Source organism: Falco biarmicus, chromosome 4 (genome assembly GCF_023638135.1).
Source record: "Falco biarmicus isolate bFalBia1 chromosome 4, bFalBia1.pri, whole genome shotgun sequence".
NCBI lineage: Eukaryota > Metazoa > Chordata > Aves > Falconiformes > Falconidae > Falco > Falco biarmicus.
The window spans coordinates 37,859,975-37,878,183 of NC_079291.1; the positions used below are offsets into that span (position 1 = coordinate 37,859,975).

The 18,209-nt window shown below is 38.3% G+C and overlaps 1 protein-coding gene across 1 annotated transcript in view; it reads right to left on the reverse strand.

Annotated features, from left to right (window-relative positions):
• Nucleotides 1–334: 334 nt before the first annotated feature.
• The window catches only part of LOC130147491 (pituitary tumor-transforming gene 1 protein-interacting protein-like), a 33,389-nt gene continuing 15,514 nt past the window's right edge, over nucleotides 335–18,209 (reverse strand). The window contains exons 5-7 of the mRNA XM_056334705.1: nucleotides 15,233–15,301; nucleotides 8,761–8,807; nucleotides 335–1,952 (exon numbers count right to left, since the gene is read on the reverse strand). Coding sequence (XP_056190680.1) covers nucleotides 1,903–1,952; nucleotides 8,761–8,807; nucleotides 15,233–15,301 — 166 coding nt within the window. The 3' untranslated portion in view covers nucleotides 335–1,902. The remainder of the gene's footprint in view (nucleotides 1,953–8,760; nucleotides 8,808–15,232; nucleotides 15,302–18,209) is intronic.

The window sequence follows — 18,209 nt, forward strand, 5'->3', positions numbered from 1 at the left end:
TAAGAGTCAAGAAAAAAAGAAAAAAAGGAAAGCTGGACCATTTTTCTATTAACAGGAATTACAACACAGACTCAGGAACTAGGAAATATGTTTTAATACAGATTTCTGAGAAAGAGGTAAAAATACTGAAAGAATGGAAGCGAACACTGTACCAGAGAAAGGTTCTCTGGCACTGGAATGAACTGCAATTCACCTCATCACACCTACGAGGTGTAAAGATTTTATTCTGCGAGAAAAACAGCAGAAGCAAAAATGCACCCTTTCTGTTCTCCCAAACTCACACTCGATCCCTTCTTTTAAACCAAATCAATTTAAAATTGTATGGAACAACAGACACAGAACAAAATTAAATGTTTATTTTAGAAACACTGATAAAAACATGAACATCTTCAATACTGTACATGTGTTTAATGCACAACATACAGCAAGGGAGGTTACTTAAAGTATACAGAATAAATGGGAACTTTTATTACACTGGGGGTGGAAGAATAACTCTTTGCTTGTTGCATCATATTGGTAAGCTATTAAGAACACTCAGTGAAAAGACAAGAAATAAATCTTGTTATGGAAATACCAGAAGAAAAGGTTAAAAAATACTGCATTCTTTATGGTACTGGTCTGGAGGTAACTTCCTCCATAGCAGCCCATAATAGTACTGCACTTTGGATTTGTAGCTAGAACAGTGCTGATAACACACCAGTGCTTTGGCTTTTGCTGACCATTGCTTGTGGAGCATCAAGGTTTCATTTTTGCCACTCTTCCCACTCCAGCAAGCAGGCCAGGGCAGGCAAGAAGCCAAGAGGGGACACAGTTGGGACAGCTGGCCAGAACTGACCAAAGGGATATTCCAAGCTGTACAGCATCACGCTCAGCAACAAAAACTGAGGGGAGGGTAGAAGTCTACTTCTGGGAGGTGGTTGATTGCCTTTGCATGACTTGTTCCCCCGACCCTCCTTTTCCCTCACTTATTAAACTGTCTTTAAACTTGACTCAAGAGTTTTCTTGCTTGTGCTGTTCCCATTCTCTCCCTCCTCCCACTGTAGGGAGGCAGGGTACAAGCAGCTAGGGTCAACATTGCTGAACTTGGCATTTTTTTTTTTCTTTTTCCATTAAGCTTACATAGGAAGTGTTCACAGTCAGATGTACCTAAACTTAAGAAACATCAGTCTATGCTTATTTCAAGAATGAACTCCTTCCAGTTTTGCTAACTGAAGTAATTTCTTTTCCACATCAGTGATATATCCAAAGTACATACCCATATATTTCCACAACCGAGTTCTAATTTTCAAAGTTAAATACACTACCCTCTCTCAATCCTCAGACATGACACTCTTGAAGACCTTTCTTTTACCCAGAGGGGAAAAATCCGCTCCACCTAGTTCTCACTTTATGGTAGTACGTAAGAATGTGACTGATGTATTTTCTCATCAATACCAACCTCAGATATTTCTGCTGTAGGAAGTCGTGCTTCCATGTTGCCTTTATAAAAAAACAAAAGATACAGTAAGGAAAAATCTTTATTTAGGAACATGTAAACAACTGTTTTAAGTGGCAGTTAAGACTGAATTCAGACACATGATTGTAACTACTACCATCTACATCAAGTAATGAAATACAGTTTTAAGAGGAGTAAAGACAGTATTTTTCACATTTAATGTTGCTTTAAAAAAATATCAGCAAACATTTCAAAAGCACTTATAAAAAAATTAGCTCTATATAGGTTGAAGATAGAAACATACATTTCATGAAGTCTTTATCCACACCTAGTTTTACAACCAGGCAAAAGAACCAAAAACCTTTTGGGGAAAAAAAACCAAAACACCAAGAGAGCCCAAAGGGCAAATGAAAACAAACTATCTTCCGCTAGAGCTGGAACTCCAGAATACAGGAAGGTGCTCAGCTTTATTCATTCTCAAATCTGCTGTATGGATTATCGGAATCCTGGAGAAGACCTGTAAAACAGAACAGGACTGCATTTATCATTTTCTTACCAGTACTACATAAAAATCTTGAGTTGTTGACAACCCTACTGTAATAGGTACTCCATATAAGAAAACCAAAAGGCAATTCTTGTCCTATCATAGTTGCTCTATTACCCAAACTCTCAAGTATAATAATAAATTTAAAGTGTTCTTAAGCACTCTTATTTCTCAGACTATAATCACAAACAGGTATTTTGTGCATTAGCAGGAGGAGAACATTTCTCTGCGAAAAATTCCTATGGAAAAGACATTTCTCATTTGTGAGGTATACTCCACAAAATCCATTTGTGAGACAGTTAATTCTACAAAAATCTACGTGTAGAGATTGCTCAGGAAGAACAGATTCAGACTGGCCAGTGCATAAATTCAAGTCACTGTAAGATCATCCTCCTTTTAAAATGTTAGATGCTGCTACTTTGACTTAAGTTCTACTTCAATTATAGACTACCAGCTGTCACATTCAGCCACTTACAGCATTTCTGCAATAGGACAATGATATCCAAGAACAAACGAATATCACTTCCACATGCACTAAAACCTCCAGGGACCACAACAAGAGCATCACTTAATTCAGGTTGCAGTATGTTTTCATGAAGTTTTTTAATGACTTTATCAGAATACTGTTACTGAAAGCACTGCAAAGCCATCCAATTATGCTGAGTGTTTGGATATGCCATCCAACCAACATCTTCTGTAAGGATTAGTCATTGAGCAATTGCTGTTCCACACAGCAATTATTTCACCAGATTTCAGCCAGGAAAATGTGCATACTGAAAATAAAGAAGTCCCATAAGAGTCCAGAGGCTGACTTTTGTGAAAGAACAGTAACACTACTGCTACCTGTTCTACCAAGATTTTTGTACTGATGTCTGCAAGCCCAGACTCTTCTCTAGCTCATTTCTTTAGGGCATTGGAGACAGAAGGCACCTAAACCAAACAACCCCAATTCCAAATGTTCAGATTCACAACAGTGGAAGTGTAAGATTACACCTGTCACTGCCCAATCTTATAGAACTCCTCTCAGACCTTTTCATACCATACATACCTTTTGCACGTGCACCTGCACACAGATGTTGACCATTCAGTGTTCTATCTGCAAGTCAAAAGCTAGCGGCATTGAGCGCAAACTATACTATTGCCTACTTCGTTGCAGTTGTTGCACTTCTTTTGAACTGCCAGGTTATTTTAAGATGTCAATCAAGAAGCACAACTGCTTACTGCTGATTATTGTATCAGTAGCTGCAACTACCTACCTACCTGATAGGGAACAGCAAATATTAAGGAATAAATATGAGAAATCCTGTAACTCCTCAGATTTACAAGATTACAAGCAGTCAATTTGTAGAATGTTAAAATCAAAAAACCAGCCCTCATATGTAACGGCCCTTACTTGTCAAAGAAGGATTAAGCCAGTCACATTCATAAAGCTTCAGTCCGGTAACATCAAATACAGTTTGTTTACCTGGTATAGTACCTTGCATCAAAAGTACTACCCCTTTCTGTAACTGCTTTTAAAAATAATCTTTTGAACATCTGTGCAATAAGAATATGGTTAAATGACAGCATTGTCAATAATTACCTGTCTACAATGTTTTGAGACCTTGAAATTTTTTGTATTTTTAAATTTCTAGAAAGCAGTTACTACTTCTCAAACTTTAATCTTACCTTTCATGTGTTTAAACAAGGATTTTTAGTGTCCATTAGTCTAGCTGACAAGCTATATAAAGCTTATAAAAAAAGCTCTTATCCTTGGCCTATTATTCAATCTTTAGTGCCTTCAGATAACATTCCTGTGTTAATACCCCAACCCAAATACAGAGAAGAAACATTTATTTTATTTCCAGACCACCCCCACCGCCTCCCTTTCTCCAGAGTTAATACTTTGGCAGCTAGATCTATGGATCCTAATGTATCTAGCTACCTGAAAGACAACCGAGTAGTCCAATTCTCAAAATTTTTTGCACTATTTGTGTTTTACCCCTTCCAAATACAAAACACATCTACACAACATTTACAGAAAATTAGCAAGAGTAGTAGAAATTAGTTTGATTACATATATTTATATGTAATAAAAATTAGAAGTAACATATTTTTATTACAATTAGCATTGCACAAACTCCCTGCACTCATTAAGTCCCACTTAGAAATCAAGGTGTCAAATGTAAAAAAGTTTTCCGGAAGTGACAAAAGGTGGTACTAGATTCCCTGACAAAATTAGCTTAGGTTGCATGCTACTCCCTCTACAGCCTGGCAAGTGCTTATTACGCCTTTCTTACATTTTATCCAAGATACATACCTGATACTTCATAGGTCTGAAAGCAGCACAGTAAAAACACTGTTCTCTTACCGCTTAAACAGCTGAAATCCAATGGAAACTATGCTCTACATCAGTAGTGCCAATTTAAAATTAATCAGATGATGATGTAAGGTTCCCAATGAACTTTTCCTGTACTACTCTGAGGCACAAATATACTTTTATCTGCACCTGCCCCAAAATACTCAGTCAAAAGCCCTTTTAGATAACTAGTCCTCATATTTCACGTGAATGTGCCACTTTTACTCATTATTGCAGATGCCATTCCTGCTTTAATTTTACTGGATTATATTTAGGACTGAATAGGTATAATTACCCACAATCAGGCATTAGTATGTGTAACTTCAAGTTCTCTGATCTGTTTTATTGTACAATACTGGCACTAAACAGGCATTAAGAATTATGGGTCAATCCAGTGTGAGTATTAGTGGTCATAATTTCAGAAATTGAGCTCCCAGGAAAGAAGGTACTCCAGAAGAAACGGCAAGCCCTCCTTCCAAATGAGGATAACCACAGATTTTACAATATCCAATAGTCCTTGCTCTCAAATCTGCATCCAGTGTTTAAATTTCTTTTATCCTCAGCATTCTAAGTACATCGTAAGATTATATCAAGTGAGAGGAAGGTGACAGCAGCTCATCACTCGCATCAATTCTTACTGAAGAAGTTGTATCAGGCTCCAGTAAGTGGACAAAAAGCAATCCAGACACACATACAAAAAGAAGGCACATGACAAAAAAGCTCCTGTCAGCTGCCACAGCTGCTTCTAGCAGCGGCACTCAAAGAGGAGCCACAAGCCTATGCTAATTGGATACCATGTCTGGTTCAACTACAGCTCATGTGCTGCCTTCAACCAGACATGAGAGCTCTCTCAACTGTTTCCCATTTGACATGAGAGTGACTACCCAACTTGTAATTTACACTTACAGGTTCAGAAAAGTTAGATGATTGTAGCTTCAGGAGTCTTGTTTGCAATAAAGTCCATTATATGTTACTGCTGAACTTCAATATTGACATACTGAACACTTACAAGAAATTTTAACGTCTTACTTCTATTTACCTGCATTCTGAGCTTAATATTTGACCTACTCAGCAGTATTTAAGAAACACTAAAAAAATTTTGAAAGGTACGGTGGTCAAGTATCTTTCATCAGCTTGTATGAAGTAATGAGTCCTCCTAATATGTAGGAAATGAAACAACTGTAAGAAATTAATAGCTCTTCCCAGCAGATTCATTTATATTACATACTATGCTAACTATGCAGCTTCTCAAGTAATTTAGATCTGACTCTCATCACATATCAGTACTGCCCAAAAATAGAATTAACAAGTGAAATATTTACAAAAGACTGTATATGCTGCAAAAAAACCTCAACTAGTTTGCTGCATGTCTTCACCCCTCATGACACTTCTCCTTATTTTTAACCCCCAGATTAACAACCCTATTCTTAACAAACTAAATAGCTTTAACTGTATAGCGATACAATGTTTCCCTGCTTTGCATTTGGAACACTAAAGAAGGTCAAGACAAAATATCTTGAACAGAAGAAAAACTTACTGTAACAAAATACTGAATATAAAAATCAATGCCTGACATAAAATAAAGGCAATAGGATTACATATCTTTAAATAAGTTGATCAAAACCTTTGCAGAACCGAAGCAAGTGGCGTGGAAGTCCAAAACCATGAAAGGCAGTAATTTTGTAAAAATGGAGAGAAAGAATCCTTCCACTAATACCAAGCAAAATCCTGAAATAAATAACAAAGCAGCTTCTCGCTAATGCTATATTGAGCATACAATAGCAGCAAATGCAGCAGCAATTAAATTGTAGTTCCTTTGTATACTACACAAGCTGCGAAGTACTCTGATTTCTACTTTAAAATTTTCTAACAGTCAACATGTAATTTGTGTAATCACATTGCATTCATATATGTGAGCAATTGAAAAATACTATCAAATTGTGCAACAAAGAAACAATTCAAAGTGTGTATTCCTGGTTGCTAAAGCTCTCTATTGCTTCCAATGCTCCCAAAGGACTGTGGCTAGAGTGACACCTGCAATGCATTATAAATGTGTAATTACCATTTAAATGGGGTAAGGAAAGCTGGTGGGTGAAATGGGAAAAGGCATTCCCTTCAAGCCAACCAAATACTGAAATTTCAGGCATGTTCATCTTAATCTACAGAGTCAGGTTAACAAAATCATTGTCATTCTGCCACTCGTCCATGTCTACTTAACTGAGAATCCTCTCTGCAGTGCGTAAGAGCAAAATAATCTAGTTTCTCTGTAATTATTTGCAGCAGTTTATTAGATTATGCTTAATATGCTAACATACGTATTTACTAGACAGTGAGAAATGATGACAGATAATCCAAGGCTAAAGCAAGATTTAATCTATTATGTCCCACTGAATTATTTTGACTATCATTGTCTGCATGTTATCAGAATGTGTTACATACATCAGCAATAATATTTGGGGATTTCAGAATTTATATATATCGTCCTTCAGTTTTCCTCACTTAGGTACATCCTTTCAGGATGTGCCAACTATTCATGTAGGAGTTTTGGACAGAAATGAATTCTGAGAATCCAGGCCTCAAATATATCTGATTATATAAATTATTATTGTATATGCAATAAAGCAAACCTGTCAACAAGTAAATTTTATATAGAACTTTGCTATTGAAATTTAAGTTTTATAGTTGAATTACAATCTTTTGCAGGTAAACTGCATTGCAAAACATAACTGCAGGAAGAAATTAATATGCCTGACTCTTTGTAAGGTACACTGTCCATTAACACAATGAATGTATGAACTTGTTTCCAAGTCATTGATAGACTAACAAGCTTCAAGGCGGCAAAAATGACACAAGCTCCCATGTCATAGTATAGCTACAAGCAAGATTTGTTGAATTTGGTGTAGGTATTCCAGAGGCACAGACTTGTACAGTTTACTCTTCAAGGAACTCAAGTACTTCAACAAAGCATTCTGCTAAGATCTGAAAGTTAAGCACTGAAGACAGAATTGTCTTCACTAAAACACAGGACCATCCAGAAACAAGTGAACTAGTTTCACAAGCAGAATGTAACTGCACACAGCCTTTTGAAACACCACTTAACCCCAACACAGCGCTTTGGTAAATTAACTGCTATACCGAATTCAGGACCTTGTTTGCTCCTTAGCTGCACTGCCTCAAGGACATCCAAAGTTCTATCTGTATCTGTACAGAGTGCTACCTATTGTTTTGGAGGCATAGCCATTTTCTTAAGTTCTTCACCAGATCTATCCCAATGATTGAGACTTGTTGAGATTAACCCTACAGTCTCCTCTAAGGAGGAACAAACTCAACTAGTGTGTGGTGTTTTGTGTTGTTCTTTGGATTTCGCTTGGTTTTTTAAAGTCTGGACTACTGCTGTCAACCACCCAAACCTCTCAAAACTGAATATACAGGGTCAACTATCCTATACTATAAACTACCACAGCTTGTGACTGATGTTTAACAAATATCGCTTCTAGTTTCTGCAACATTCTTCCTCCTGCAGCTCAAGCTTCACAGTGGTTTTCTTTTCCTCCATTCCAGTAGAGGAGCCTATTTTTGCAGATGTTCCCCAGGCAGAGGATTCCCTGTAGACTGTCTGTATCACTGCTGCATGAGCCAAAGGGCAGGCTGCAGATTCAGGAAGGCATTCCAGACTCTGCCAATCAGTTTAACAAGAGGATGAAAATTAACAGTTTTGAGTGACTGTTCAGACCCCTAGAATCACCTTCTCTGACATTAGTGTCATTTGCATAATAAAAAGTGCAGCATAGTTTTAGCATAACTGTCTCTGAATAACACAGTATTACTAACCCTATGAACAAATCAAATGAAAAGTGCAAGTACTGACAAGCCTAGATAATAAGGGCCTCCTATACAACACAGCAGGTCTTGCAATATTCTTCTCCTAGACCACAGCTCCACTTAAAACCAAAGAAAAACCAACAGATTTCATCTGTACATCAGGCTGCATCCTCCATCCTTCTTTTTTAAGACAGATTTAAAAAGCTTGCTATTTGCTGATGATCTTCTATCCGCCTTTAATAACCATGAGTCTGCTAGCCAATTTCAACTAGATTAGTTTATCACATTCAAGAACAAACAAACCAACTCCCCAAAATCAGTACTCTCACTTAAGAAGAAAAAGAAATATATTTTAATCAATATATAAGTGCCCACCCCAAGCAAACACCCCATCCCACGTATTTTCTCTCGCCCAGTGTGAGAGTCAGTGCAGGAAGAGAACAGGAGCATGACAGTGACGGGATCAGGTGTTCAGGTGACAGAAGACATGCATCAGTAGGGAACTGCACTTGATTACTTCTGCTGCTCATAAAGCAGCTTGTTTCTGCTGTGAATTTTAATAATAATTAGGAAAAAGGAATCAATTTAGGTACTGAATATCAAAACAAGATTACCACATACCATACTTCTTACGTATTTCATCATGCTTCAGTTTTCTTTCATGTTTCCTGGAACAAATAAAGGTATCAGAATACAAATTACTGTTTTGAGCTGTAAGCAAAATGTAATTACATCTGAAAGAGACAACAGCATTTTTTGAAATTAGTATGAAATGACTGATCTCAAAAAAATCACTTTCAGTTACATAAAGTGAATATAGATAAAATGTGTATCTTTAAGATTCCCTATAACTTTTCACTAATCAATAATGTCAAAATAAGATTTATTTGCAAGCATATACAGAAAACACCAGTATTTTCTTTGAAGTAATGCATCCACATATATATGTACACATACACACAGAGGTATTCATCTATACATAACAAGCAAGGCACAATATTGGAAGATTCTCTGTTTTCCCAGCAAGGAGCATAACTGTAAAATTTAGCTATTAATGCAGTGTGTTTCAGAATCCTAATTCAACATATTACTTCTTTGTTTAACCAGTACAGCAAGTATAAGTGAAAACTACTAACTTCTAAGATCTAGCATGGTATCCATGCAGAGAATGAAATAATGTGCTATATGAAAATTGAATGCCTCTATGTCATCTAATTATAAGTCAGTTTTCAAGACTATCTAATATTGCCAAACAAATTATTCACGTAAACCAAGTGTCTGATCAGCCAGTTTCTTCTTCCCCTTCATCCTCTCCCCTTTTCAAAGGTTAAGGGAGGAAAAAAAATGAAGGAAGTTTAAATGGAAATCGTTCCATCATTCCTCAGATAGTTCTCCTGTACTTCAAAGGGAGCATCTATTTTGCTTAGTTTAAAAGCAAACAAAAAGTTCCCACACAACTGTTTCACTAAGATGATCCAGGATCTATAGATTTTGATGAAAGGATAAAGTTTGGCAAAACAATGTTCCTCAGAAAAAAACCCAAGTGTTTGTTGCCCCTATCAAAATTCAGCCCAGCTAGACAAATTGTGACTTTTACCCAATTCTAATTTGCACATATTCAGCAGAAAGCTGCTAAGCACCGACAGCTTAATTCAGCAAAGATCCCATCTGCCCTATGCATATTCCATCTCCAAACAATTCTACTGCTAATCAGATCCTGTGTGTCCTCAGAAGCAATTATCTGCTTCCTACAGGATAAAGGGCTGAACTGGCCTTTCACTGCAACTGCACTTCTGGAAAGCATGCAGATAAAAGCATGATTAAAAAAACCCCAATTAAAAAAACCCCAAACAAGACAGACTCAAAACCCTCCACTACTATTTCCCCGAGATACCCACCTCCCTTACATTCCCTTTCACTATTAAGCCCAGGCAGCACAGAAAACAAAGCAACCTGGCCAAACCGCAGGAGGAAGAGGAACTGGGGAATCAGAATGATGAATTGGAGTTCATGTAGATGAAGGAAGTCAGGAATGAGAAGCTGGAGAACAGGAAGACAACTAGTCAAGCTTACCTACTGAGGGTAACCTGACCACAGTATTCTTGTTTTCTGTGTTGCGCAAGACGACAACATTACATAAGGCAAGGAATCTCAGGAAGAGAATAGAGAGATTCTGCTTAAAGCAGCCTTCTCCTGTATAAAATCAGACCTTATTTCTGTTTAGTTTCCATGTGGTATCATGTGACCTCAAAACAGGTTTTTTAGTGGTGGTACTAATGGCATGTTATTCACTGGTGTGCATGCTCTGTGTGAAATAATGGAGACACACTGCTGCAGTTTCAACTGAAATCCGAATACTTCAGCAGACAGTCTGAATCTGCCCTGAACACAGAAAGCACTAAATATCTGCAAAAGAAGGGTAAGGAGGGGGTGGGAAATTAGGCTGTGTAGGCTTTAAAATATTAGCAACACTTTAGGATAGTTCCCTAGGCTATTCAAAACAAAACTACCAAACATCTGAAATACTTACATTGTTTGAGTTTGAAGAGTAAAACCATTAATATTTGCAAAACATTCAAACTTTGACAGGCAGGCACGACTATACCATATCACTCATGACTAAATCCCTGCACAGTATATAAGGTTTAGGTATACATCAACAACTGAAAAGAATCAGATACAATTCTGAACAGGCAGTCACTGAATCAGCCACCCAGAGGTGGCTTACTGCACTGTTCACACCTTACATCATGATCAACTGAAGCCACTTTACAGTCTTCTGAGTTGGTTCTGTTTCTTAATACTACTGTTATTACTTCATCTTCTGTATACTGAATTCTTGGCTCTTCATGCAAGTCATCCCCACTGCTGTAGGCTGAGAAAGTATTTTTCCTAATACTAACAATTCACATAATTTTCCATACTTGGTTCTTCACAAATGAACTTCAATCTTTTCTTTCTTGGCATGCCCCCTCCCTGTTCTCCCTTACCAGTATGCTACCAAGTTATACTTGGCAGTTTACATCATTCAAGATCTCATTGCTTTTCATTGTTTATAAACTCCTAACATACAAATCATGGTTTAAGTTATATAAATCTAACATATAAATGCGTCATGTATTTGCAGCTGTAAATAATTAAGGGGGTACAGAAAGAGACTCACTACTTGACACTACACTTAATTATTCTTCTTGTTAGAGCTGACATGAAGTCAAACAAAGGACTAAAGCTATGCAATAAGATACCTGTTTTCCTTCAGTATTAGTCAAAAACTGAATTCCAGGTTTCCTTCTCCTCCCGTCCCTCACTCTAGGTGCAAACCAGTGATTTTTAGCCTTCTCACAGAAGTGACAACTAGTTTCATGCTTGTGAAGACAAGCAAGAGGGCCAATGTCATTACCCTCACTCTTCACTCTAAGAGCCACCTAGCTATTCCAAAAAGACACTTCCTAAGTGTCTGTAGTAAACTGAATTTTAACACAAACACATTATAAACTTACAAAGCAGACTTTTACTGTATACCTGAAAAGCCAGAAAAAATACCAGTGCTGCAATTGTCTTGAAGCTTGCAAAAAATACTAAGAGTAACACACTGTGCAGCTTGGGCCTCCTTATTTGTTTTTACCATTCACTAATGGAATCATGAAATGAAGCTCCCGCTAGTCCTGTTCTCTTTTGCCAAGTGATCTTAACAGCTGTATATAACATAGCTGTATCCCACAGAAAAAAATACGACTGGAAAAAAACCCGTAACAGACAGACACAAGGTCAGTGCTGTGCCTATTTTCCTCCCATGCTATTTGTTTGAGTATCTATCCAACTGTTTCCAGAAACTATGTAAAGAACTTCACAGGTTGTAGAAAGGAAAGACCACACAGTACAATACAGCGTTTTCCTCTGCAGTTTGCTGGTCAGAAGTGGCTTGAGACTACTAATCTGTTCGACAGACTACTGTTAGCAATTCATCCTCCTAAGGGCTTACAGGAAGCAAGCAGTAGGTAGGGCGAGGTGCTCTGGTTGCTGCAAGTGACCTACTCCTCCTGTTTTTCCAAAATCCCCCAGTCACACACACAACAAGCACGCATGTTCAGAACACGGGAAACACGCCAGAGCTGCTGCTAAGCTCTCTCCTGCCATTAGAACAGTTTCTCTGTTTCACAGACACATTCCTGAGACAGGCTAGAAAAGAGGGCTGCTTGCTCTAAGGCTGCAGCAATCACTCTTGACAGAGCAGTCTGCTCCCAGTGATCCTTGCTCCTACACCTAATTCAGGAACAGTGTTGGTCTTAGCTCTGCATTACTAATTGCCCAGTGCAACACCACGCTCTGTGCGTGCACAGCAAACCCTACACTACAGAAGTATCTTCTGGACTTCCTACAGATTAACTGTACCAAGAATTTAAAGTTGATACACAAATCACAGTGGAAAGGTTATGGTATGCAATCATCTCCTATGCACCCGGTCATAAGCCTTTGATTTATAATAAACATAGGTAAGTGTTGATTTACCTGAACAATGTAGCGTGTATATTTCACCACAAGGCACATTGTTTTGGCATAGAAGATTTGATATTCCTCACAGGACCCCCTCTCTTTAGAAGGGAACAAAAGCACTAAGGAGAAACATCACCTTCTCACCAGCACTCTGCCTGTTGCGCCGTGACTAGTTAGAAGTGGGTTAACAGGTGAAAAACTGCCCTTTTTTCTGATCCACTGCAAGTCTTCAACATCACTTATCCGATAACTGCGTGGTACAACTATGCTCGAGTACACTTCCTGAACTGGCCACCTACTTCTTGCCTTTCTGTGCACATTCAAGCATAACACTTCCAGCTCACAGATTAAGATGTTTATGAAAACATTCTCATCTACTCTGTTCTTGAATAAAGTCTGAATGTACCTTGAAACGGTGAAAGGGGAAGTAACCGCCTTCTACTCTGTCCCCAAATAAATGCTTTCTTTGCTTTTCTCCCATCCCTGGATTCATGTTGTCCTTGCATCCTGTGGATCCCAGCAATCTTATAGACACGGGCTGAGACTGTTCACTGAACTCATCCAACATAATAGAAAGCCCTCAAAAAACCTCACAGAAATGTGAATAGCTTTCTGCAAAACAAATCTGGCATAGCATAGAGCTATGGAATGTTGTGCTTTGGCCATGAAAGAGACGTAGAGTATGTTCTTTGCATCTGCAGCTCACAGTTACATCAGAAGTAGAATGTCTTTACACAAAATCTAAAGGATTTTAGTAGCACCAATACACTTAAATATACACCTTTCAAAACAGCAATTTTACTTCAACTACACTGAGATATATAATTCTCATCTTCCCTCTGCAAAAAGTTACTTTTAAGCTTATGCTTTCCTGAACAAGTACAAATACAGAATATACATTACTGCAGCAGTATGTCTGTACTGTTGAAAACAGAATTTGTGGGAAACAAAAAGAATTGGGTAAGTTTAAGTGCTACCAAACTATTACACAGCTACCAGAAAACTGAAATAGATATATTAAACTGCCAGCACATAACAGCTTTAAAAACCAAAGTAAGTAAAAATTACAAAACCAAAACTAATCATTCAAGCTTCGAACTAAGTGAAGCTCTGAAAAATTCTTTGTTAAATGTCCCCATTGTATCCTATTCTAATTCCTTCTCTTGCCAAGAAGTTTAGGAATTTTGTACAGGGTTAAGGACATATCAATTTAACCCATTACAAAAGAATCTATTCTGCTTCCTAACATCACAGTGCCTACGTCAAAGCCATAACCGCTGTCAGATGCAGGGCAAACAACTGCTGTATTTGCTTGTATAACCTGGCAGTTCAGAACCAAATCACAGATTTACATGGAGTAAAGATGAGAGACTCTGCCACCTCCTGTCAGTCAAGACATGAGTGACAGTCACTACATCTGTAAGAGATCCTTATTGGCTCCCACTTTTGTGCTCAGTCAGAAACATAACAAGTTTGAGCAAACCAAGCACGTTTGCCTACCTGCCCTGTCTTCTTAACGCACATTTTTAAGAAGGAAACTTAATGTCTTCATGCAAAAGCTCCACAAGGGATCTCATCTGGAAGCATGCCTTGCTCCCTGCAGTCCCTGCTCACACTATGAACAATCTGTCTTCAGGAGAAAACAGCAGGCACTGGCAAGGCAGTGAAGGTGCCCACCTGTTACTTGGCAGCCAAGTATTTACAGAACATAACCAGGAAGCGGCAAATCCAAGGTCAATTTCCTTGTCAGTCTGTGGGGATTCAAACCCACACCAGAGAGCTCTAAGCTAGCATCAGTTTGGCTAGGACTCTCTTCTTGCCTTGCTGAAGCTAATCCACAACTGATCTCTGTAAAGACCACGAAAGGAAGCCCGATTCAAAAGGTACAACTGGGCTTGTACCAGGTATCATAGTCCTACCTACAAAATTTTTTTCTCTAAAGAATAATGTAAAAGCTATGAAGAATCACTAGAGAGCTAAGCTATAAAACTACATCTCAAGGAATACTGTTCTCACCGAGAAACACTGTATCGCTGCCGATTCCAGCACTTCTTTCTACACTGTGCTATAGCTTTAACAGAAAGGATGGAAAAGTGGAAATAAGTAGTCTAAAGTGAGATCTGAGCCAAAGTTTTCTATTTCCAAAAAATGTCTGATAGGTACCTCACTATCAACTTCTCTACCTTTGCAAGCCAGATTTCAAAAGGAAAAGAACCAGTTACCAAATGAATCCAAGGAGTGGTTTTTACCCCTGAATCCCAGCCTCACTTAGGCATTAACTCATGCCACAGACAAGAGTAGTCTAGGACAGACTAAGCAAGACTTCAGACACATCCCTCCTGTTTGCTCTTGGCTGGCACAGAACACTCCTAGTACCTGCCACAGTGAGCAACCACCTGTTCACTCTTTGATCACTTATGGAAATACAGGCTCCTAATCAGGTTCACAAATTGCACAGTAAGCATTGTAAAAACCTGACACTGTCATGCCTAACCTCACAACGCCTCTTTGTTTAGTACCCACATACTCCTTCAAAGTGCAGAATACTCCTTTATCACCACAAAGTGTACAGCTACATTATCAAGCTGTCAAGACTTACCTCTGAAGAGACTGTAGTCTTCGTTCCTCTTTCTTTCTAGCTAGCCATTCTTCCTCTTCATCTGGCTTACTTAAAAAAAAAAAAAAAAACCAAACAGGAAGGAAAGAAAGCATAAGCGAAGAAAAAGTACTTTCACTGCTAGGCAATCACTGTTTAGTTGTATGACTTATTTTCAAAAAGGATTTATAGTCTGACCTGAGATACCTCTTCACAGCCATATAAAATTTCATCGCTAAGTATAATTGACAACTTCATAGAATTATCCTTTCACATTTTATAATACCCAAATGCTTCACTCACTGTAGTAATGTGCCCTTCAGGCTCCACGGGACAATTTAGAGCCTCTTAGGAACACGCTGCAGACCGTTTCAGAAGCAGGACTCCTACCTGCCATTTTCCCCACGTGTCACACCCATTTTAGAGTAAGTGTACTACACATGTACACTTAAGTCCATTGTTGCCCCCTGGAAGAAGATTGATGGTCTTAAGTCTTTGATGTCAGAGCAATTTATTTTTTTCAGCTACCATCACTATCCAATCTCAAGCTGCCCCCAGGAAAGCAGTCAGTGTGAACTATCTTGGCAGCTGTCTTCCCTGTTCCAGAACAAGCAAGGATTTACCCGAGTGCATCAACTGTGTGATTCTGGGAAATACTGAGCCTACACAATACATCTGAACTGTGCATGTGCAGATATGCCCTACTGAATGCAAGCACTTAAGCTCTGTGACCTGCCTTGGAGAAAGCTCAGCTTCACTTAACCATTAGATAGACCATGTAAGAATTACAGAACTCTAAAGCAAATGCCAAACTCTTTATTTATCTGGGGTTTTTCCTGACCGAATTAATGAAAATTCTTCAGGATTAGTGAATGGACACCTGCCATGCTTCCCCAGCTGCTAATCATTTTTCAAAACTGAATGCACTATCTGAAGATGTTTGATATGAATATTTACAATATAACACACCTGCTAACAGAGAAATAACAGTTGTAGTACCACACATCTGCAGCAACCAACATACAAGTTAAGCAAGAGTGACATCCAGTGGTGAATTACAGCACGTCAAATGTTTTACCAGTTCTGGTGTCAGAATTGTAAATCTGAACTCAAATTTTCCATCTGCTCAATCAGTCCATGAGTCTCTGAATATCTTAGTCATTTAACTAAAAGCCAATAATTCAGAATCCATGTAATGTTTCACATACAAATCTTCTAGTTCCTCTGCTTCCACATACAAAAACCCAGAAAAATCTTGGGGACTTTTAGCAGCAGGAAACACATGGAACAGCTCACCTTTATCGGGAAACAACACTAGACCCTTCTGTAAAACCAGTCAATTCCCCATGTTAGCCTGTCCAGGAAAATCAGAAGCTCCCATTCTTGGGGACCCTTCTGCAAAACTACTTTATTAGAGATCTCTGTGTATTGTAACTCTGCAAATAGTCTCACTTTGCACTGGTGTTGCAAAATATAAAACCATCAAATAAATAAAACACTGGTACAGGATTCGTAAAATATATTTCTTCCCTACAGTTAAAAAAATTTACATATCTTCTGGTTTCTAGACACTTTGAAGCAATTGAGTTTTGCTTCAAAATTCAGAAAGTCTGAAATTATACAAATTTAAAAGTAGTTGTTAAACTAAAGAAGTCAGACAGTCTATTTAGCATAGTTTCATGAATAGTTATACCTGAAGTACATGGAACCAGACTCTTAAAAGTCCAAATACAAGATTTAAAAAATAATGAACTGAAACAACACACCAACAGTTATAGGATTCCTGTGGTAGGGATGGACTCTGGTAAGCCAGCTATTTTACTGTTGTGGGGATTAATGCACCTAAGTACTCTCCATGTTCAAGGAAAAGATAAGCGATGGCTTCTTAAACATGGAAACCCCACAGCTGAAAAAAAAAACCCAACACCTAGAAGAAATGCTGATGCTTCTGCAAAGCAAGGTTAGACCCAAGATCTGAGACAATACATCTAGAGTCAGTAAAACAGATTAATACAGCATTTCTACAATTTTTCCTTCTTCCAATTCATTAAAAAACAAAGCTTCTTTTGTGGAAAAGGAATCCCCAAAACCAAGGAAACTGAGCAAAAGAATTCCTGCTGAGAATCAGTGGTTTTAAAGCCAGTAATATATCAGGCTTCAGTGTAATAATACATCCTGAAATAAGCTGGACCCCACTCTGACAAGACCTTTAAATCCTCTAAGCGTCAGAAGATTAAGCTTGACACCTTTGGAGTCCTGGCATAAGATGACTCTCAACTAAACCTCTATTTTTAGAATTAGATGTTACAGTACTGATTGACAACTTAGCTACTAAAACTGAAGTCTGGCACAAATCTCTCTTTCACAGGAATCAAGCTTTATTTGTTGGCATGTCAGCCACAGGGGACTAGCTCAGTTCTTCTGCAGAGGACATTGGCAGATCTTATGTAAAATCTAAAACAGTTCTATATGGCTTCAGGGCTTATCAGCACAGGGCTAAAGTGTTATCAATTTTTGCACTGAGACAGATTTGGTAGACCAATCTACCAGCAAAACAGGTGCATGCATCTTCCTCAGGGAAGAGAGAAGGGAATGAAATGTTACAATTATTTTCTCCTTTCTTAAAGCCACAGATGGACCATATTTCTCTGGCTTGAAGGTCAGCACTAAACACTGTACAGCTGTGGAAACTCTTTAAAAAACCATCAAACAAGAACAATTAATCACAGGTCTTTGAAACAGTACAGAAAGTATTTCAGATCAAGAAGTAAGGTCCACATTTTGTGTACACAAGAAGCACTGAAGGACAAAAAGAACAGTGCTAGCTGAAACTACACTGCCCAGAAACCCAGACTCTAAAACTTCAGCGATAGAAGGAAGCATATTGTGGTGTCCCAATAAACAGGGCTTTCCAGGTATGTCATTAAGGAATAAACACTGATCACTTCACATGGCAGGACTGACTCACTTTTTTCAGCTC